Source organism: Chamaea fasciata, unplaced genomic scaffold (genome assembly GCF_029207755.1).
Source record: "Chamaea fasciata isolate MVZ Bird 193981 ecotype frontalis unplaced genomic scaffold, bChaFas1.0.hap1 SCAF_5, whole genome shotgun sequence".
NCBI classification, from domain to species: Eukaryota; Metazoa; Chordata; class Aves; order Passeriformes; family Sylviidae; genus Chamaea; species Chamaea fasciata.
The window spans coordinates 12161951-12185241 of record NW_027094090.1 but is presented as its reverse complement, the minus strand read 5'-3'; the positions used below and the strand labels follow the sequence as shown (position 1 = coordinate 12185241).

Below are 23291 nucleotides of genomic sequence, written 5' to 3'. Positions count from 1 at the left end.
TAATTTTTCATTGTTTCAATCTAAAATCAGGTATTTCCAAAGCCTTGTTCTTGTGTATGGCTGCTACTGTCAAATGGAGGAAAGCTATACCAGCCTCTTTGGGTGGCTTTAGAAATAGAACAGAATTCTTATATCCTTGTTATTTGGGAAGCCGCATTCTCTCCACACTGTTGTTTGTACAGTTTACAATTAACTCTGCTATCTACTTTGTGACTTTGAACTGGACAAACTGTTCTGTATCTGTGAAATGAATAATAATTATCCTTGATAGACCACATTCTATGATTTGCCTTGAAATATTTAAATGTATAACAAATATTGTTGTAATTTGTGATTGCTGTGCTGCATTGAAAGCCTAAACTATTTTTAGAATTTTGTAACATCTACAAGGGCAGAAATTTTTTTTCATACTGAATGTAAAAACAAAGGTCAGACAGTAAAGTGAGGAATCTGAGCTTTTCAAACATCTCTGTCCTGAGGCATCCACCCCTTCGTCCCATTAATCCCATATATGTCTTCCTTTTGGGATATTTACGTCCTCCTCTGAATGAGACCAGTAATTTTGAGTTGCTCTATTATCCTGCTGATTTCGTTATTTATGTTCTGCTGCTGAGCTGTCACCAGTCTGCTTGGAGTCCAGAAGATCCATTTCTCCATCAGTCTGTATGCTTCTCCTACCTGGAACACACTTGTAATTGAGTACTGGTCTTTCTTCCTGTTCTGTCAGGGAGTGTCCGTTCCCAACAATTTGTCACATCTCTTTCTTCAGGAACCCAAAATGGTATGACACAGCCTTTTTCATGTCTCTTATCCTTCTTGGAATAAATGAAGCAAACTTTCAAATCTGAGTTTTTCAACGGAGGAAGGACACTGAGAAGTCTTAAGCTGTGAGATGCTGATGCAGTTTAACTAACGGCAGAAGTGTTAGACCAGATTTAAACTAAGACCTGCAGTTTGTTTATAAATAAAGTTTCTTCCCAGATGGGGTTTCTCTATATCTAGAGTGTTCTGCATAGTACTTAAAACTTTAAAATAGTTAAACAATCACAAACCCTAGGAACCAATCTTTTTCAAATGTGAAAGGATCTAACTGAATAACAGTTGATGACTTTTCTGCTAAGATCTTTGCTTTTTACTTAAAAATCATTTTCTTTGTAGCTTTTAATCTCTTTCAGTCTACTTTTTAGGAATCTATTTTTTTTCCTGTGGACTGAAGAGATATCTTTATCATACAGACATCTTCCTAAAGAAAATAACTGACAGCTCAAGATAGCCTGAAATTCTACAGTAGATTTTATTCTGTTCACAGAACTATCCAGGTTTACAAGGTTACAGTAGTGATATTAGTGATTCCAAGGTTAAAGTAGTGATATATTTTGTTTTATCAGGCTTGTCTGAGATTGTTTATCTAAAGTTTATCAAAACCAGCATGAACCATTTCCCATGATTTTCTAGAGTAAGTTTTTTCTTCCTCTGGCAGATAATGGAATGTAGGTCAAACAGAAAACAACAAAGTTATGACTGTAGGCAGATGTTAATTTAACTAGTGACTATGACAATTTAGAACACAACAGCTTAGCATCTGTTTGTTTTCTGGCTTTGTTCTGGGAGTCAACATCCCCTGCAGAAGAATTACTGCAAAATATCCAGGTTTGTCTAAGCAGTTCAAATGACTGGTGTGTGCAAACCTGAAGTACATTAGGGCTCTTTCATATGAATCGTTTTGGTGGCAGAGACAGAATGTGTTAAAATTCAACTGTTGCAGTAATATTTCTGATGTTTTTTGTAGACTTCAGTGATTCTGTGATACATTTTGACTGAGAAAGAGAATGACAAGTAATTAGATTAATTTTCAGGTTTTTCCACAATGTGGAATATATACCAAAAGTCCATACTAGAAACAAATTCTGATTTAGAATTCTTTCTGATTAACTTTTTTTTTTTTTAAAAACTCAGTAGTCATTCTTCATGCAAACAGTCCTTATGTTGTCCACTGGATTGTGGGACTACCTATTCAACTTCCTCATGTGTCTGTGAGAAAGCATCAGCACACAAAAGGAAAGGCAGTCCTATTCCATTTGATATTATAAATATTCAGATACAGACTGCAGAGACCTAGTGGCTGCATGACTTTCCTACCTGCTTAAATTTTTCATTGATTTATAAATTCTGGCAGCAAGGCAGAAAGGCACAACTGACATAGAGCATGTAAGCAGTGGATATGATATTTATATCAGCAACTGTAAATATAATACATGTTATAAAATTCATGTGGTCAAAGAAAATCACTCTTTCTGTTAATGTGAGGGCCATATTTGTAGAGAAGGAGATCCACAAAACTATGTTCTTGTTAATTCTACCTCTCTCATGATGTCTGATCTGCCTGCTCAAAATCTAGTTTACTGCTATTTCCTTCATCTGTAGTCATTGAAGATGCTGTAGTTAGTTCAATATACGAAGAGAATAAAGCCAAATGAACTTTCAGAGTGATGATTTACCTAATACAAAAGCCTCTCCCTTCTGTGTATTCTCAGAAAAATTCCTTTCTGATTCCTTCAAACCTGCTCCAATAAAAGCAGCAAGAGTAAGACTCTGCTGGTTTCTTACCATCCTGATTTCAAGCTTTGAAGCCAAACAAAATTTGATGACAGCAGGAAAGTTATGTCCTTTCCTGAAATGCCTCTTATTGGTCTCCTATGCCCCCTTTTCTGAGCCATGCAAGACTCAATTGGCCAGCAGTATATTCTCACCCACTGTACCATCTTGATTGTGGCTGATGTTTATAGTTTCCATGTAGGGATTGCTTTTTCCCATGAACTGGAGACAAAACTACTGTTATGAACTATGCCTTGGGAAAGAATTTAAGATATTATTTTCCCTAGTCATTATTTGTTAGTTTTAGGAGGCTCTTCGGCAGTTTATTTTTCATTAAAGGATGCCTGGTTCATCCATGTAATTAAAAAAGTAAAATTGTAAAAGTCCGGTGTAAGGCAGTACAGTGTATCTACTGAAAGTGCATTTATGATTTGTGTGTATGTCTTTACTCCCACCTGACTGCATTTGTGCAACCAATAACCTCATGACTTCGAGTGTTGTTGTTTGTCACCTAAATTAAATGTTTAGGAAACTCAGTGACAAATATTTTTCTACTTGAAAAGCTAATAAATATGCTTTTTTAATGGGCTTCCCATACTTATTCTAAAGTCTACTTCCTGTAATAAATGTATGTAGTTCCAGGTGAGAGGCATGACACCTTATTTTTGAACCCCAATTACAGTATCTATTTAAAACCCTCAGTGCAGTTTTCTTAATTTTCTATCATCATAACCTTTCTCTAGAATAATGACTTAAGCAAGGCATATCATTCTCTAAATATCTGCAGCATAGCTATTTCTGTGTGTACTTTCAATGTTTCCCAATCTCCAAAATGGAATGCAGAGTTGCGTACCAATAACTGCAGTTTATTGCGAACTAAGTGTTTACAGTCTTAAATTAGTGACTTTTATCTTCTTCTTTTAAAATACTTTGAAATATGTGCTGAAGCCTGAAATATTGCTGAGTAGAGAAATTGTAGATAATTTTAGAAGTGTTAGTGTTCCATATGTGTATGAATTTGAGACATATTGAAAAATGCACAGTGACTGAATAAAAAGTGTAAAGATTATATTTTCTTGTGTTGTGTTTTGCTTTTTTTAAGATTGCCAGAGAGGTTGCAAACACAACCTTTTAATTTGTTTTCCTTCATTTTTGGATGCTTCCTCTTGAAGCAGTCAGGACATGATCTTCAGAATTAGCAAGAAGTTATTGTTTTGAACTTGCTCTGAGCAATGGGCTGAACTTGAGGAAGAATCTTCAGTTCCCTTAGTGCATTATCATGGGTCCAAGATTTTGCCTAGATAATTTGGAGATATCAGGCATAGGCAAGCCAAACACCTGCAGATATCCCTAGCCCTGTGATTCTGTGGAGACTGATATCCAGCAATATGAACAGAAATGGAAGAGTCATAGCATGGGTTCAGTGTGCCTGTTCCTGTTGCCCTGCTACAATGTTGAAACAACCCCTGAGAAGGTGGCGTTGCCTTCTCCCCCGAGTAGGGCACACCTGAGCTGTGTGCTGTGTCCAAACTGTGTGGCTTCATGACGACTTTGACAGAGTTGGGAGAGAAGTCTGTTCAAAGAGGAGAATTTACCCTTTCTCTTTGCTGAATGCTTAACCTTTTAAATACAATATGTAAGAGGTAAGAAAAGCTCTTCAAATAAACAGCACAGAAAGAAAATTCCAAACCTGACAAAACAGACTGGCCAGAAGAGCCATATGCCAAGGAACTAATGCTATACTGAAATCCTGAGTGTATACAAACTGTAAAATATATTAATCCCTTGATATTTTTCTCTAGTCTACTATTTGGAGGTGAGAGAGTTATTTGAGGAGACATTTTCGATGTTTAAAATAGCAAATGAATATAAAATGTTGGACATTCTATGTGTTAAAATAACATTAAGTGTAGTCACAAGGTCTTGTTACAGTTACAAAACCTACAACTTAGTATGAAGAAAGGGAAAGACTTATTATTCCATTTGAGCTTAAAATACATTTTAGTTGTTTTGCAGTAACAGCAAACATAATTAAAAACATGTGTTGGCTACATCATTTCTCCAAAATGCAGAGATCCTAGGCACTGCTGAAACTGAGTCTTTCATAGGAAGTTTCAAATGCTTCACTTTAATAATGATTTTAAGAAATTGATGTTAAGGAGTAATTTCTTAGTGGTGACTTTATTTATCTTCTGTGCTTATTTTGTGTGCTTTTTATCAAAAGACTGTGAAGAGTTTGACCAATATTCAGATTCCATCACCTATTTACGTTTAAGATTTGGCTGAATTTTATTCATTTCTGGAGAGTCCCAAAAGAACTTTAAGAGCCTTGAAATGTGAAATGGGAAATATTCCTGGAGTTCCTATTTATTTAATTTTATAATAATTTTAGTTGTAGTAAACTTGTTTTGGAATTTCAGGTAGTTCCTTGCTGCATTGTTTTGAACTGACTGTCAAAAATAATTGAATATAATCTGATAAAATCGAGAATGCTCAATGCACTTATTGCAGAGTGAGGAGGTGTTGATAAAGTTAGGGCCAGATTTCACTGGTTTTGCTCACATAGATGACTACCTCATTTATCAGGTGGGTCCTCTCCCTTCTGTGGTTTTAATTCCCATTTGTATTCTGACATATTCTATTTCTTACAAACATCTCTATCCGCCTTCCTACCTTGGAGAAACTACTGTGATCTTAGATCCAGGGGCTCATGTTCCTGAAGTCAAACTGGAAGGATATAAAAGAGGACCCTCTGATAGTGTATAACCTCACATAGTGCTCAATTTATCTTGGAATTTTCATCAGGAGATTTTGAAGACAGGCCTGGTGGGCAACTGTTGGTAGCAAGAGAATATGAACTTGTAGAGAGAAAAGTTTTTCAGGTGTATAGAACGGCTTTGAGCATAAGTATGTTCTGTTTTTCTCCTGGACTCCTATATTTAAATGATTCCTGCTCAGAGACAGAAAATCTGCCTTTTCCTGCTAGAAAAATATTAAGAATATGTCCTTCCCTTTCATCTTTTCTGAAAAATTTTCCTCCACATTTTTCGTAATAGGACAGAATTATCCAGCAGTTTACTTCATGGGACTTTCACTGATTGAAGGAAACATATTTGCTTTGGAAGTTGGGCTTGGATTTGGTTTTGCTTTGTTATGTTTTGTTTTGTTTTTATGGTAGAAAAGCCAGACTTCAAATTGCATGGCAGTATAAAAAATTGTAATGAAGTTAGAAAATCACAAGGGTAATTTAAGGGTAACTTAATAGGGTTACTTAAGGGTAACTTAATATGCTAAAATAAACATAAAAGAAATTTTACATTCAAATTTTACTTGAAAAGATTCAAGTAAATCCAGCAATAAGACACAATTCTATATTTTTAATGTGATTGCATTTATGGGAGTATGGGGAAACAGAAAGCAGAAATGGTTGCCAGGCAACCATTTGTTAAAAGACAAATCTTCATCCAGCTTTCCAGTAATTCTGCATTTAGATAACGAAATTTATTCTGGTTTATCCAGATGATCTGTCAATGTTGTATGTGAATTGTGGCCACACAATTGTGTGTGTGTTTGAAAGTGTATGGGGTCCCAGTTCATTACAAAATGAGAAAAGCAATATACAGATAAGTACAACTGATGTGGAATGGGACTGGAAGACTCAAAAAGTTAAGAATATTTATCCGACTATATTCCAGACTCCAGATCTGAGATCACCAGTATAATAAAATGACCTCAGTTCTTACAAGGGCATTATGATTAACACAGGTCTGAAAAAAAAAAAAAAAGTCATCCTCAGTTGCCATTTACAAGCCCTTTTTTTTTCCCCCTCACTTCTCCACCTTTTCACTCACTCTTTTACTTTTCAGTGTAGCAATGTAATTAGTTTCACTGGGGACACCTACATTTCACCTAACCCAGCAATGTGAGAGCTTCCAAGCAATAAAATGGACTATGAGTGCATAAATACTGCTGGTTATTTTATCATTAATGCGAGACAGGCTACTTTGAAAGAATTAAATATCTTTATATCAGGGGCATCATCTCTTACCTGGTTTTATCATCACAATTAAAACAAATTTTCTACAGTAGGATTACATATTTGTTCCCTTCTTCCACAAGTGACTTCCCCTCAAAATGTTGCCTCTTTCCCTTCTGCCCTCCCAAGAATCTTGGAGAAAACAGTATACCAGGCTTTAATAACAAATCATGAGACCAGGGTAGCCCAGTGCTGTCTCTGATGGCTCTCCCAATAATGCTGTGGTAATGGTAACTATCTGGTGATGAAACTTACCAGAAAGTATCACTGCCTTTGACATGCTGGTATGCCACCCATGCAGTCTGTCTTGTGTAGTCCCCAATGCTACAAGTCTTCACACTGCACAGAACCAACCTTCCTGAAACAGAGCTCTTAGCTCTGAACTGAACTGAGAAATTAGGTGTGAAATCTGTAAGAAGTTTACGGGCATAAAGAAGAAGACTCAGCCTCCAGGACAAGCAAGTTTGTTTCTGTGGAAGCATTGTCAAACATGGTGTAGATCTGCCGTGAGAACCTAAACAGGAAAAAAAATTGTAACTCACAGGTACAGATCGGAGGAGTGTGGAGACAGCACCTTCGTGAGGTATCACACAAATAGGACAATTATATCTATGTGCGAGGCTAAGAAATAAATAGTTTGAGAAAAGGAAATATTTGCTTTCTCAGAGATGACCTAGATAGTATTTTGAACTTAAGTGAACAGTATATTTGATCATAGAGAATGCCAAAATAAATGTTTGAGAGCTGCTTATCTTTAATCTCATGCAAACAAATGAAAGGCAGACTTTCTATTCTCGGGGTCTCAGGGAACAAAGATTGTCTTTGCTACCATGAAATACTTTGAAACAGATCTTCAAAAACACTTAAACGGTTATCAAGAATATATATACTTCCTTTGATATATTGACATGTATTCTGCTTCTTGGCCATAGGATTAGTTCTAGATGGTTTCTTCTGAATATTTTGAAGGTTGAATTATAACTGCCAGGATATTTTTGGTGCTGTAGGAATTTCACTTCTTATTTCAGGAGATCTGCATAATCACATTTCTTGCCAGGGTCCCATAGAAGTTGCAGATTTGACTTGCTGCCCCACAAGTCCAGCCATGGACTTTTATAGAGGTGGATCAGCTTACATTTTTTAATAGGTTTTAACCTGGTTCTCCTTACTTGTAACCAAAGGAGGGGAAGAAAGGTTTTCTAAAGCAGTGTCACCCAGGAGTAGTATGGCCAGCAGGACCAGGGCAACAATTGTCCCGCTGCTCTCAGCAATGGTAAGGCCACACCTCAAATCCCATGCTCAGTTTTGAGCCCCTCACTACAACGAGGACATTGAGGTGCTTAAGCATGTCCAGAGAAGGGCAACAGAGCTGGGGAGGAGTCTGGAGCACAAATCTGATGAGGAGCAGCTGAGGGAGCTGACTATGTTCAGCCTGGAGGAAAGGAGGCTCTGAGTAGAACTTAATGTTCTCTACAACTACCTGAAAGAAGTTGTGGCCATGAGATCAGTGTCTTCTCCCAGGTAACAAGTGATAGAGCACAAGAAAATGGCCTCAAGTTGCACTAAGGGGGGTTTAGATTGGATATTAGGAAAAATTCTTCACTGAAAGTGTGGTCAAGTGTTGGAACAGACTGCTCAAGGAAAAGTTTGAGTCACTATCCCAGGAGGTATTTAAAAGGCCTGATTGATCTTGGTGTTTGGTGAAGATCTGCACAAGCATGTAAGGTAATGTGTTCTGTTGCCTGGGGATAATACAGCTTTAGCCTAGCTCCTTTTTTTTTACAACCCTACTGCCTGTGGAGACACTTTAAGCCTCAGTTTTGCCTGTGCAGGCCAGTAGGTTTAGACCAAAACTGAAGCAGTTAAGCAATGTGGAAAAGAGGTTACTTGGAGGCTGAGTTCAAAGTCAAGACAGAATTATCATGAAAAATATTGATACAGACAGAAAGTCAGAGAAGAAATGGTGCAGTGCAGGTAGCACTGTAGTTGTCATAGAAACATTCTTAATGTTCTTATATTTATGCTTTGAATTTTTATGTAAATAAGCATTTTTTTGTCTGTTTATTTGATTTAGTTGTGTATTTAATTTGTTATGTTACCAAAGTCTGTATAAACTGAAAGACTGCCAATTGCAGTTATAAAAAGTTGCAGTAGCATGAAAGTATTAGTGCTTAGGAGATTTCATAACTCTGTGTTTGCCTTCCATAGCTTTTTTCTGCTGGAAAAATCACAGACACCCGAGTAGCTGAGCTGAAGGAACAGTATACCCTGCTGCATGAGGCTGTGATAAGGTACAATATTCCTTTTCAGACTTTTAGTAGCCAAAGCATTATGTTTTTAAACTATTTTCTGCTCATGCTGAAACCTAACTATCATTTAAGACTTTCTTGCAGTTACAGTTCATAAACAGGAAGCCAGAACACAAGGTTGAAACTCAGTGTTATTTAATAGGAAATTTCAAGGTAATTTGAAATACTTAAACACTTATTTGAAACACACCTTTGGTTCTAACACAAACATAATAATATTGGGAATGAACGTACAGACTGCAACAGACAATTTGCAAGTTTAAAATGAATATGTATTTGAAGATCCTGTAGCCAGAATTGTAATATATGAAAAGACTGACCTACTGAGCTGACATCATAAAGAGCAACTGAAGAAGCTTGTTCTAAGAAGAAGAAGACTGTTTCTAAGAAGGAAAATGAAACTGTCACTCTTAAATAGGTGTGAATTTTACCCTCTGAGAATACTGACAGTATTAGACAGGACTGCTAATAGATTTTGATTAGAACCTTGAGCTTCAGAATAAAATGAAATTTGGAAATTAGGTGTAGTAGTTGTGAGCCTGCCCTGCACCAGTACTTGCTGGAGGAGAGAGCAGAGATCATGCTCATAGCCTGATGCCAGGCTTGGGGTGGGCATGTGTGAGTGGAAGGAGAGAGACAGAGAGGGACAAAGAGGACACAGTACTACAGCTGTACCAGATGAAGGGTGTCCCAGAACACCACAGTCCTACTGAAAATACTGCAATACTACATCAGTATTTATTAATAATAATATTTATATTACTTACAGCATATCTGTGGTTATCAGTAAAATCCTCTTCATGGTATTCCTGTTCATTCTTATAATACATACCATAATATTCACCATATTAACAATACTTTATCCCACTTTCACTGACAGTCCACATTAAGAACTTTATGGCAATTCTGTCATTGGAGCTAAAGCCTAATTTAAGTATTCTAAAACTAGTTCAGGTTATACCTGCTGATTTGGATTATGTTGGGATTTGCTGTGCCTCCTGGCAGCCTGAATAGCAACAAGTGCAAAGTATTGTAAAGTAATTTGAAAAAGGATTCTCAAAATACTGAAATAATAGTTTTCTTGAGGATAGCTGAGTCTTCTAGTTTTGTCTTCATAAAATGGGGAGTTGGGATATGGTTCTGACTCTGTGTAACATCATCTGACTTTATTTCAGACTACTGAGATAGATAGCAAATCTTTCTGAGAAACAAAATTAAAAACACCACTACTAAACCAGTTCAGGTTCCTAGAAAATAGAAGAAGACTTTTCTAACTGCTCAGATGTAAACATATTTTGTGGGTTTGGATTAATTGATTGAGAAGGTTTCTACCACACTGGTGTTCAGTGGGCTGAAGCAGAAGTCCAGTAGCTGTTAATTAGGTGATTTTTAGTCAGTGTCAGTTTGAAAACAGTATCTCATTGAAAAAATACAAACATATTCCTACATGTTTTATGTATTTATACAGTATTCTTTTATACGGGATATTAATTTATGTAAAGGCAAACCCTGTGTGTATATAGCAAGTGGAATAGGGCCTGAGTGTAAACAGGACTCAGCTGTCATTTCTGTCACACTTAAAAATACCCTGAACAGAATGCACCAAAAGCATGAAAATGTTAGATGGTGGATTATATCTCTCATTCTTTCCGTCATTCTCCCAGGAGTATGAAATGGCTGTACTTCTGTAAGAAAGCGGATCAGAGAGCATGATGTCGCATTCTGTATTAGATGTAGTTGTGTGTCGCAGCAAAACACCAATGTGTGAACAAGCACTAGTTCCCACAGACAAATTTCTCCTACCACTAAAAGAAAGCAAGAGAAATCAATTACCAAAAATCGATCATGATCTCCAGTATATTTTCAGGACATCAAAAGTGGGATTCAATTGTCCATACGTTAACATCAGTAGATATACTCATCTTAACCAGGTACCAAGGATCCCCTAACAGTCAATACAGAGATATAGGGACCACACACTTCCTCTTTATTTAGACATCTGCAAGGGTCTGGTTTTCTCCATCAGCTGCAAGGACTGTCCTGGTGGTAAGTGCAGTATATGTGTATATTCTCTTCCTGCAAAGAACCCTTCGCAGAATCAATACTGCTTTTTAATTGTTAGTTCTTCACCCTAACGTGCAGTAAGTTCTGTGGATCAAGAACTTATTTTTTCATGCATTACAATTGAATTCTATCCTTTTCCTAATTAATGCCCATCTATCCTAGTGTTGTTGCATGTTGCAACAATGCATGTTGCATTGTTGCCATGTTAAGACAAATGACACAGATTGAGGTTTTCAGGCTCTGTGTTTTTTCTTATTTCATTTATTAGCATATAAAACTCTCAAGGAGAAAGCCTTATACATCTTAAGCAGCACAGTTCCCTGTGACAGCTGTGCCAAACTATTGCAACTGATCTCTCTGATGTACAATAAAAAATTGACTATGATGGATGCAATTACTGTGTGCAGGTAGTTTCCGAGGCTGTTGCCAGTGCACACAGAGCTATAAGTGTATAGTGCAGTCCTCTGTTTAGTAGAAAATTTATTTCTTGCTCTCAGTTTGGCACAATTTGGCATTCTAAAAGCTGAAAGATATCGCCTGGCAGATAGATTCTTTGGTACTTTTCTTCAAAGCCTTAAGTGCTTTTAAATTTATGTTCACTGAGAAGAGGCTGTCATACCATTGTGGTGCTGTCTCACCGATCCACTTTGTAGTAAGGCTGCATCTAAAGTTGAAGTATCTTAGCTTGTATTTGGCCCCTGAAAAACCCTTTTAGTCACTCAGTTATGTGGCCTAGTTGTAATTTTATTTATATTGTCTCAATTTAGGAACCTAATATGAATATTCTGAGAACCCAAACTGGAAGATACTCAGATAATAATGAAGACTCATTAGCAGATTGGGATTCTTATTTTCTTAAGTCTCTGCTAAAGTAGTAATTATTCACAAATTCAAAATCTGCCACATCAGACTGCACAAACTTACTTTTGCAGTTATGTGATTCTATATGTGTACATTGTGTAGATGTGCAGTTGTTTCTTCATTGTCTTCAATTAAACCAATACAAAAAAATACTGTTGCCATCTGTTGGGAGCAAAATCTAGATTCAACACTCAATTCTTGATTCTGTTTTTCTTTTTTTTTATTATCTTGAAAAAAATCAATACTTATTTTTTTATGAATTCACCTGTGTTTACACAACTGTATGTAAAATGTGTTATGAAAGAATTGTTTGAAATTATGTGTATTACTAAAACCAATTATATTTTCTCCCACAACTGTGTACGTTCTGTTAGATTTAAAGAAGATTGAAATATCATATAGAATCCAGTGTCAATAAGTCAGTTTATTTTTCCCTTAATATATATGTGTAAACACATGAAATTATTTGTTCATGATGAAGGCACACTGTTTTCTGTTGAAGTCTGTGGTTTCTTATTTTCTAGTTTAGAAAAAGGAAGTGGTTATCTGGGGAGATATGTTGCATGAAATCAAAACTTTTTCTGCTGTATTATTTCAACTATGTTTGTGCAGTATAATCAGTTTTGTATTTTGTATTTTTATCATCATTTTGCCATGTCAACTCTATTCTTCAGTGTGATATGTAATTTTGTTTTTCTGTTTAAGCCATAAATGTCAAATATGAGCCAAAATTTATGTCTGCAGTTTCTCAGTATGGGAAATTCTAAAGTTCCTTTGTTTTTTAAAAAAACTTTCATTGCTCTATGTTTTTAATTAGTAAAAGGCAAGTGATAGAGTTCTTTATTCTTCTACATAATTTGTGACTAATTTTAGTGTACCATTAAATAAAAGTCATAATGTAGTAATGTCGAGGAGGCATACACAATGATTTCTATAGCATAAAGCATAGGTTTATGTGTAGTGCATTGTATATGAATTTTCATACTGTTGTTCCTTTTTAGAGTTTTACATAATAATCAATGTATTTTACTAACAACCTTTAGGATGATTTTCAGCTGTCACCACACAGGTTCCTGAGTATATTATGAATACCAGTCTCCAGAACCTGACAGGAGTTGGTTTGTTGTTTCTGTGGAGCTAATCTTGTGATACAGGTCAGATCAGATCATTGATCATTGATCTACAGGCCTTAGAATAGGCTTCCACAGTTGTCCACAAATGTATTTTCAGCTTGTGTATTATTCCATGAGTTATTTCAGGTCTTGGTAGCACTACAGCAGTAGCTAGATGTAACTCATCACTGAGTAGATATCCCCATGTTTATTAAGAACTTAAAATTGTCATGTAGGCCAGACTGGGCCTTGTACTGGTGAATACTTCACTATTTAAGTCTCCACACCGAATCAGATCTAGCCTTTGGCACTTCTTAGGACAAAATGGATTCCCTGTCTCTTCATTTTGGTCTAGGAAGTGTTAGACAAATAAATTATACTAAGTAACAGTCTGTCATCCGGTTAAAATTGGATGAGATGAGATGAATCTCGCTCCAACTGTAGGTATGCAGACACCCATGGCATCATAGGATGATTTGGGTTTGAACAGAACTCAGGAGGTCCAACCTCCTGTCCAAGGCAGGGTCAACTAGGAGGTCAAACAAGATTATTCAGATCTTAATTCCATCTCATCTTGAAAACCTTGAATTAGATATTAAGGTATGTAAAGAAGTATAAATACAAAGTTTGTGCCTCACACTGGCTAGTTCTATATTTGTCTATTCAATGTAGTTTACAGGAATCTGAGACCCAGCTGTTGCAGGAAACTGAACGCCTAAGTGCAGAACTGGAACAACAAAGTGAACTGGAAAAAGCAGAACAGCTCCCAGAAGAAGCTTCCAGTGAAGTGTCCCAAATAAGGCAACAACTTCTTAGCAGCCGAAGTGAATACAATGCTGTTAAAGGAAGAGTGTCTGACAATCGGTTGAAGATAGAATGGTAGGTGAAAGTGGTCAAATGCTGCTGATTTTGTCATAGCTAATCTAAAAAGGTGATGAATAGAATAAAAATCAATCTCCTTTACATTTTACATGGACAGGTTTCTTGATGGCTGTTGTTAAACGATTTGCCACAGACTTTCCCTAGTTACAGCAACATGCCAGTGATGAATAAATTCACCATGGTGAGATCTGTAGATAGTTTGAAATTTAGAACGTGGATGGGGTCCTTTAAAATGCTGTTAAAAATGTAATCCATTGCATGAATAATGTTTAAGTAGGGAAAATTAGCATGAGCAATTCTAGTCTAGTACACCTTCAATACAAATGTTTAAACTGTCTCAGAGACCTGTTGGCTTGGATTTTATGGAACAATGTCTTAAATAGACCCAATGCTATTTTTAACATCAGTAGCATAGTGTATTGAAGTTTTTCTACTCACGTATTCAAAGGGGAAGAAGTACTTGAATATTCTAATGTCAGAAAAATGATAAATTTTCTGTAAAAGGAGTGAAATTTTAGCATTTCTATATAAGGACAACAGTTCAGAATTAGCTTGGTTTTGTATACATTTCAATTATCTGCATACTTTATAGTAAAATTGCAAGCAGAAGTATTGCATTTGTAAAAATATGTACCTAGGCAGATGAAATCAGACATTTATTTTGTGGGGGACTTGATATTTTTAACCATCTTCAATCCAGCTGTAGTGTCATTGGTGTGTATATAACCACAAACAGGCAATGTCAGCATCTCAGCAGTGAAGATTATTATTTTGTAAGGAAATCAGGAACACTGTACACACTGCATGGAGCAGGTTTTTCTGGCAATCCTTGATTTTTTTTCATTTCTTTAGAGCCAAGTGTTTGCTCTAAGAGAAAAAGAAACTTGAGAATGAAGCAAGCTGGGAGTGGGAAAGAAACATGGAAAGCATCTGGAAAAAATTATTTGCTATGAGATAACTAAGAAACATGAAATTTCCTGAAATAATTATTAAATACAGAATTTACTGCAATTTCCAAGCAGTCCAGAAATGAGGTCTTCAAAAGTATCATGCTTTTTAACCATTTGTCCTCATATCTTTTGAACATTTTTCACTGATTTTGCATCAATTTCGAAAAAAATTATGAGGATTTATATGTTCAGGGAATATTTTCCCATTCTCTATTTTCTACCTCCAGTCAAAATGAGAACTCTATTCTATTCAAAATACAATGTAGGTATTGTTTCAATTACCCTTGCACATTTACTGGATTAATTTTTATATATGAACCGAATATCTTGCAGATTAAAATAACTTTTTGAGTCAGTCCTGGTGTAAAAAACATTCCTTCACTATAGTAAGAAACTGACGTCTTAAGCATTGCCCGGGATCAAACCCAGCTGTACAATCTGGCCAGAAGTCTGTGAGGTGTGTTATCTAATGGAGACCAAAAGTGCAGCCCAGCCACTTGTGATGTGGGGATTTCAGGAGCCAAATACAGTCCTCTGTGTTTGGGAATCCTCAGTTGACCCCTAATCCTTTGAACTTCTCCCGTCTCCTCCAGAACAAACTTCTGACATTGCAACATGCTGGGCGAAGCGTTCACAGATTAACTACATAAGAGCTGCCACCTCCTTGCTTTTTTAACCTGACTCCTGCAGCTTCATTTAGTGCCCTGTAGTTCTTGTATTGGATGAGACAATGAGCATCTGATTCACTGCTGCAGAATGGTTTGATGGATCTCTTTCGTACAATCCCTTCTCACTTTAATTTGTCGCTTTTTCAAACTTGGGCAGTACAGATTATTTAATTGTTCCTTGTTTGGAGTCTGTTTCATGCCTGATGGTAGCATTGGGTCTTATGAGTGTTGTGGGTGTGGAGTGAGAAGGATGTGCCTTGGTTATATGTGGATTTGCTTACTGGGAGAGAAATTCCAGAAATATTCAAGAAATTATACTGATTTTGAGTTGGACTAGTCTAGAATGTACAGGGCTAGCACAATATGTGTGAAGAATGGGTGAGTGAATGTAGTGGAGAAATGGGATGTGAACTATGAAGAAAACCAGATGACGTGTGTGAATACATGTTTGTAATGAAGGGATGAGTTTGGTGCCTGTAGAAGACAGTGAAAATTAATGTCCAGAATAGAGTTGTGAGTAGCAGGTGATCTAATAGTAACACTGATGTAAAATGAAGATCTATATGCTTGCTGGTTTTTTTCCAAAGAGTAGAGCCTTGTTTTCTGAAATATCTGTGTGCATGGACGATGTCACAGACAGAGGGGAGGGAAGCTGCATCAAAGGTATTAGTTTGCTATTAGGTTGCTGCTCGGTTTCCTTCATTTCTAAGGATAAGAAGTCATGGTCCAACCTCTCTTGGCCCTTGACCTCTCTGGAACACAGTTTCCCTTGTTGTCCAACTGTGTTAATACAGTCCCAGCTGTGCTTGGCACTTACAAGCAATTTTCTCTTTGGGAATTATGAGTAATGGCTGTTCAGTCTGGAAACAAACATGCTGTTTATTTACTTTTGTATGTATAGCAGGCAGGGAACGTGGAGGGGGAAAGGTTCTGAAGGGTTTATCTGTGTCTCTTATCTACTGCTTTATTCTTTTTTTAGAATGTCTACTCAGACCTAGTGCTGAGCTGGAAGTGAAAAATCTGATCTTGTTTCCCTGGTTCTGCAGATCTCTATTCCCCTTTTCTGTAAACCTTTCTTTCTCTGAAACGTCCCTCTTATCTCTGAAGCCTTTGTTTCCTGCCTTAATTCACTTTCTCTAGTATCTAAGAGTACTTAACACCTTTTTTGCACTCAGATTCAAATCTGACCGAAAGGACGTTTCACACGTTTCACACACTATGGCATACAGATATGCCATAACATTAGCAAAAGTCTCAAGGTCTCTTAATATTCAATACTCTCCTATCCCTATTTAATTTCCTATTTGCTTGCCTCTGGAAACAATTTTTTCCAGACCTTCTTAACAGACGAAGATGATTCTTTGTCTTCTGTTTTAGTCCTTTATTGTTCCAATTAATAGCCAACATTCCCAGAATAAACTAAATTGCTTTCAGCTTTGAAGTGTCATCAGGTTTTCTGGAATTTTGTAACTTTTTTCACAGTTTGAATAGTTACATGAGGTATTCAGTGTATTTCTTGACACACTTCAGCTGTCAGGGAAATCACCCTGAGGGTAACCGCATGAATGGGTTTGTTCCCACTGTAGGTATGTGCCTCCTCTTCTCTTCCAGTTTGTGGCCTGTTCTGCCATATGGATGTACTGGCCTCATTGCTGGTGTGTCTGCCTGAGAGCTCAGGGTGAGAACAAGGGTTGGAATGATTTTACTGACCTTAATAAAGCTTGGGCCACCATCCCAAAGTCAGAGCTCACTCTGGGAGTATTCTTCCTCTCAAAAACTGCTTGACAAGGGTAATAAAGTCAAAGGAAAAAGAGTCATCTCCTCTCAGTTCTGCTAAAATTGCATTTAGAGCCATGAAATTTCTTCATATAATTGATAAGAAGCCTTGGTAAGCTAGAATATAGACCAAAAAAATCAAATTAGCAGAACAAGAAGGAAAGGATCAGTGTGATCAGAAGGATTTGTTCTGGCTCAAGGAGACATTTCACTTTAATGTTCATGTGAGGCTTGGAATTCTGGTTTATGAGACAAAATTAAGAAGAGCTGCTTTTCTTTATTACACAATGGTATCAATGGTAGTTTATTGCTGAGAAATAATAAATAGTAAATCTAAATCTATCATCTAAACAATTCATTTAAAAGTAAGCAATTAATTTGTACTAAATTCATCTATAACAAGAGTTTGTGAGATTGAAGGTGCCTGATGCTTGAAAACAATTTTATTTGAAAGCCTAGGTCCAGTCTCCAGCTCTCACAGTGATTTGTTCAGGTAACAAAACAGATCCTCACTGAAGTAGTCTGTGCAGATGTATGCAAATCAGGATTGCAAAACTGACTTTGTCCTCTTAGAAGCATTGCAAATAAGGAAAATTATTTCAACACTTGTAATGATTTCTGTATTAGTCACTCAATCATGAAAAAGTGAAAAGTTAAGCTGTTGCCCATAGCTTTTCTAGTAAAGAATTACAGGTCAAAAGTAAAATGATTAGCATCACAGCTGAAGTTGTTATCAGCTGGTCTTGTGACTGCATTCTCTGGTACCTACAAACTAATTACAGCTCAGAGCCTTAGAGGAAGATCATGCTGGCAGCTTGTCAGCTGTGATAACTTCTACCTGTGGTCACTAGATTTTAGTTGTGAGGTGCCAAACACCTTCTATGGATTTCCAAGCAATCCCAGCTCTGAGAGAGAATAGCTGAAGGAGGTCACTTCCTTGCATGATGGGACTTCTAACGATAACAGTGTTGTGGTTATTTTGTGAGCCGAGGAAGTGAACTGCACTTCTGTTGACAACTACCACTACATTTCTTAATCTCTCCATCTTAATTTTTTTATTTCTGTGTCAGCTTGCAGCTGTAAATGTCTCTCAGGGAAAAATCTGGAATGTGTTTTTATTAATGGCCTAGTTTTCCAACTGCCTTTTTTTAACTCATTGCAACTGCATCTATGACAGCTTTTCATGTACAGTACTGTTATTAGGCTTCATGAAAATAAGACCAATGTTAGAAACATTTACACACATTAGTGCTTAAACTGAAGAGCTTATCTTCTTTCCATTGTGCGTCTTGCTAGAGGTATAATAGTGATAATAATAAAATCCACATGATTTTGAAAAATATATCCATCAGGGAAGGGCTATAAAATAATGGGAAATTTGAACGCCTAATGCCAGTTGCAGCTATTTTGTTTGTTGTCGTTGATGTCTAAGTAAAACAGTCATGAGGCTGATATCCATATAACACAGATTAAAAGATTCAAATGTTAAATGGAAAGACCAAACTTTCTGTGCTTATCTTACATTAAGCTTCCGTGTTCATCTACTAAATCAGAGACTGAACTTAAATTCTTTGAAGAATCTTCTTTAATTTCTAAATGTGTGTTAATCATCCTGCCTCCCCTTTAGAGTCCACAGAAAGGTATGTTATCTTCAACTGGTAATGTATGTCATCCCAAAACAGTCACCTGGAATGTGAGATGACCTGCCCTTTGGAGGTCCCAGTTTTCATCCCTGACAGTAAGGAAGCCCAGGATGTTAGCACAGGGCTGCCTGACTTCTGGCTATGGGCACCTAGATCAGAGTCATTGCTCAAAAGAGAGAGATTTAACTTCTTTCTTTTTACCTGTTTTTTCTTTTCACCCATTTTTTCTTTTCACACTTCCACTGGTTTTTGTGTGGAAGTGGTTGGTCTGCCAGCTATTTAGGTAGTTTGGGCCTTGTCATCCACTGTTGCCATTGTTTATGTCACAGAAAATTAAGTGTTCAAATCATTTTACTTTTGCTAGATGGAAAAGTCTTTGTTGTGAAACTGGAATGGTTCCACAGGAATCTGTCCTCATGAGTGAGGAATGTGACAAAATGAAAACAGTGTCAATTTTGCTCTCCCTCCTGAGCTTTGGTATTGCTCTTTTGATCGTCCAGTGTGATATGAAAGAGGGCACAGCACGGTCTAACCACAAGCCCTGCAGTACCTCTTTAATCATTTTGCACAGGACTCATTTAATAATATTTCGTGGCAGTCAGTTATGGGTATTTGTGCAAAGTAGACATTCATTATCCTTAGTGTGACTATGCCAGTCCCAAGCAGTTCAATTAGGAGTACTGCCAAAATGGGCTTGGAATATAATTTTGGAATTTTGGATTTTTTAAAAAATTTATTTTATTAGTTTTGGGGGAAGATTGATTTAAATTCAACTTTTTTCTTTAAAAGATTTTGTTTTGCAAACTCATTCACTCTGTGAGCATTCAAATGCTGGCATTCAAATTAGATTTTAGTCTTGACCAGTCCATGTAGGGGCGTACTTGCAGTCTGCCTATACAAATATCATCCATAATGTATATCAACAACATCTACTCTGTGTCTATTTTCTCTTTGCTCTTCATCTGAGCCAGAGCTTCTTATTCACGGGAGAGATGTTGTTTTGTTCAGTTTATATTGCAACACCACCAACCCAGTTCTCTTTTTTCACTATTTCCTTTCCTTAACTAGAAATATGTTGCCTGAGACTTCCAGGTATATGCTTCACTCCTTTTGTTGGAGGACTCAAATACAAGAAAGAGTTTATTGAGAGACTGGGGGTGGTGGAGTGGAGGAGGGAATCTCAAATCGGCACTGCTAAAGGGTTGAGCATAAGCTCCTAGGGATGGTCCTCCATGAGTTTGGCTGCTGGGAAACTGATCTCTGTTCCCATGACCACACACTTTCTGAAACCTGAACTACCACCATGCAAAGTCTTGCACTGCTCTTTGAAGGTTTCAGAAGAATAAAAAAGAAACAGCAATCAGCTCCCTCTTTTCTGTATCAGCCACATTATGACATAACTGTAATAACTACTTGGGGTGGGTGGGGATGCCCAGGAGTCCCTTGCCATTCTTATAGCTCCAAGTGACACAACTGTTTATGGAAGTTCATCCCTTTCTCTTAATGGTTCTCTAATTTAAAGAGTTATTTATTCTACCAGACTGCCCTGGCTCTCAACAAGACTTGACCAGCACATCCTCCCACTGGAGTTATAAACATAAATGTAAGCACTGAAGTTTATTCTTTGCTATACCTGGGACAGAGGATTTGTTTGTTCCACCTATTCCTTAGCTGCAATCTTTACTTCTTTATAGCCTGAGACTCTGAAATGTCATTGTAGGTACTAATTGCATTGCAAGGATCTGCCCCCTTGTTCCCAGTGAAAAGCAGTGACTCAGTTAAGTTGTTTGGTTGTGGTGGCTTACAGACTGCTGTAGCCCATTTACCTACTGTAGGTGCAGAACTGTTCTGTGCATGCACTGGGGATGTACAGATGTACCTTCAGTAGGGATAATTTTTTTGTATTTGGCAGTATTTACCTGCCTGCTACCAAGAAGCCCCCTCTTGTAAATCCTACAAGCTTGTTGGTTGGGCTCCCTTTTCATAACCACTCCTTCATCTTTCTCAGGCCAGTTGTTACTAAATACCCACAAGATCTAAGAGCTTTCCTGTTTTTTTCATTCTTCCTCCTTCACTTCTTTAGCATCTGTCCCTACTGTTGCCTGAAATTGAATTGCAATTTAGTTTTGGATATAGGTTAAGATCACTGTGGCTATTCAATTTAGTTTTCTACCATACTCTTTTGGTTTAGCCTATAACCCCTGACACTTCTCAGAATTTTTTCCCACAGGATCCAGTCCAGATTTGAGGAGCTTCACTTCAGTTGTCTGAAAAGTAAATGTGTATATGAAAACATTCATAGGGAAAAGGTTTCTCAGTAGCAGCTGCACTTGCTTTGATTCTTTGATATTTGATGTCTTTGTGGCTATTTATTACCCACCTCCTCTTTCCTTTGGCCACATTTCCATGTTAATATTTTATTTTCCGAGGTTGGGGGGAACTGTGGGTGTAGAGTGCCACTAGGAAAAGGCAAGGGTGGGTGAGGCATGAATACATCCCTGCAGGATGTGGTCAGACTAAGAAAAATCAGCTTCAAATGTTTAGATGTGTGCACTGTAGAAAAAGATGTGTGCAGCTCCATATATACACCCAGTCCTTCAGGACCCCCTGTTACCAGTCAGCAAACTTCCTTTACATCTGAGCACCTTTCATGCTAACTCACTGCGCGTTTTAGTCTAACACAGGATAGGCTTTCACACATCCTTATCATTTACTATGTCACAGTAATGGTTATTCTATTACTAATATGTTTAGTCCTGTTTTGATTTTCACTGTAGTTTGCAAGAAGAAAAAAAGCTTCTGGAAAACGAATATGAAAGAATTTCAAAAGAAAAGGTAAGTACAAAACATGAAAAAGCAATGCTTTATCTTCTATTAATTAGTATATTAAAAAATCACTAAAAATGTTTTCTCAGTGTGCATTTTTAGAGTTTATTTAAAATAGAATACACAGAAAACCAGATTTTATAATAGATTTTATGGGCATTATTATATAATTCAATTTTGATAACTAGAGCAAGCAATATGTAAATTATTCAGAAAATATCTGGATTTTTTTGTTTACTCAAGAAAATGTTTACTATCTTCAGCAAATTGATACTGCATGTAAAGATAGCTGTAGGTTTTTGGTTCTAAGATGTAACATGAAAAATACATTTGTAGTCTTAAATCCTGAGGAATATATGGGACTTTGTTGGAAATAAAATTCTGTTAGTGTTGATAGAAGATACACACATCTGGTAAAATAAAAATTCATATCTTGTCACTAAAAATGTTATCAACATTCAGTGCTAGTGAGTCTATGTTATCAGAAGTCTGCAAAATATAAAAGGGAAAATACAATTAATCTGGTCTTTTACTTCATTTTTAAAGAAAGACAATAAAATTATACAGTTGAAAGAAAATTGTGATGAGCTCAGCAAAGAAGTAGTCCAGAGGAAAGCAGAAATTGATTCAATAAAAGAAGCTGTTTCATCCAAGGAAAAGCTGATATTAACAGATGAGGAAGAAATGGAAAAGCTTCAGGATGCGCAGACCAATTTAAAAGTAACGCAGAATTAATTGTGCCTATGTATCTGTGAGTGTGTGTGCATGTGTGTGTGTATGGGTATGTGTTTTGCCCAAAGGAGCAGTGAATCTTCTGGATGTTGTAATTTCAAATTCATTATGTCATTACAGTAAATATTAGACCATTTTCCAATAGGAGTGAAACATGCTGCTGTGCCATATCCTTATTACTCCTTTAGGAAATGCTAATAGTCATGGTTTTGATTAAAAAGTGATTTCTATAAAGACATCTCAGTTATGTTGTGTTATTGTAGGTTGTTCAGATTACAGTTAATATATATTTATGCTGAGAATTAAAAACATACCTGAGTCTACTTCTTTCCATGGTATAAACAGCATAATAAGATGTATTAAAAATATTCAAGCATAATTTTTATCTTGAAGAAATACTAAAATGATAAATATCAATGTTTAGTTTTAAAAGTAGCAGCTAGAATTCTCTGGGAAAAACTGAATTCAAAAATGTTTCCTTCTGATTTTCACAGCAATTCTAAATGATAACTCATCATGCTATGACAACTCATCAGCTTCTGAAGCTATTAATCAAACCTTTCTGTTTCATTACTAGGCTGAGCTAGTTAGGATCCTTGGTGTTCCTAAGCAACTTGCAAAAGAAACTGAGAAGTTGGATCAGAAAAAAATGTATGTTTTTAATAAATATTTCTATATATAAGAATATATATATGTATGACTTCTTCTCATCCCTTGGTTATAGAAATGATTGAGGATGGTTGTTGAATAAAATTAGGATCAATATTTAAACTAACACTTCCACAGCTGACAGTGTGGCCTGAGCTACAAACTCATTCTCCGTTGGTCCTTCTGTAC

At 36.6% G+C, this 23291-nt stretch overlaps 1 protein-coding gene across 1 annotated transcript in view; it reads left to right on the top strand.

Annotated features, from left to right (window-relative positions):
* CCDC146 (coiled-coil domain containing 146) overlaps positions 1-23291 on the top strand; it is a 66214-nt gene that overhangs the window by 20623 nt on the left and 22300 nt on the right. The window contains exons 3-7 of the mRNA XM_066182822.1: positions 8840-8922; positions 13650-13856; positions 21674-21731; positions 22269-22442; positions 23032-23105. Coding sequence (XP_066038919.1) covers positions 8840-8922; positions 13650-13856; positions 21674-21731; positions 22269-22442; positions 23032-23105 — 596 coding nt within the window. The remainder of the gene's footprint in view (positions 1-8839; positions 8923-13649; positions 13857-21673; positions 21732-22268; positions 22443-23031; positions 23106-23291) is intronic.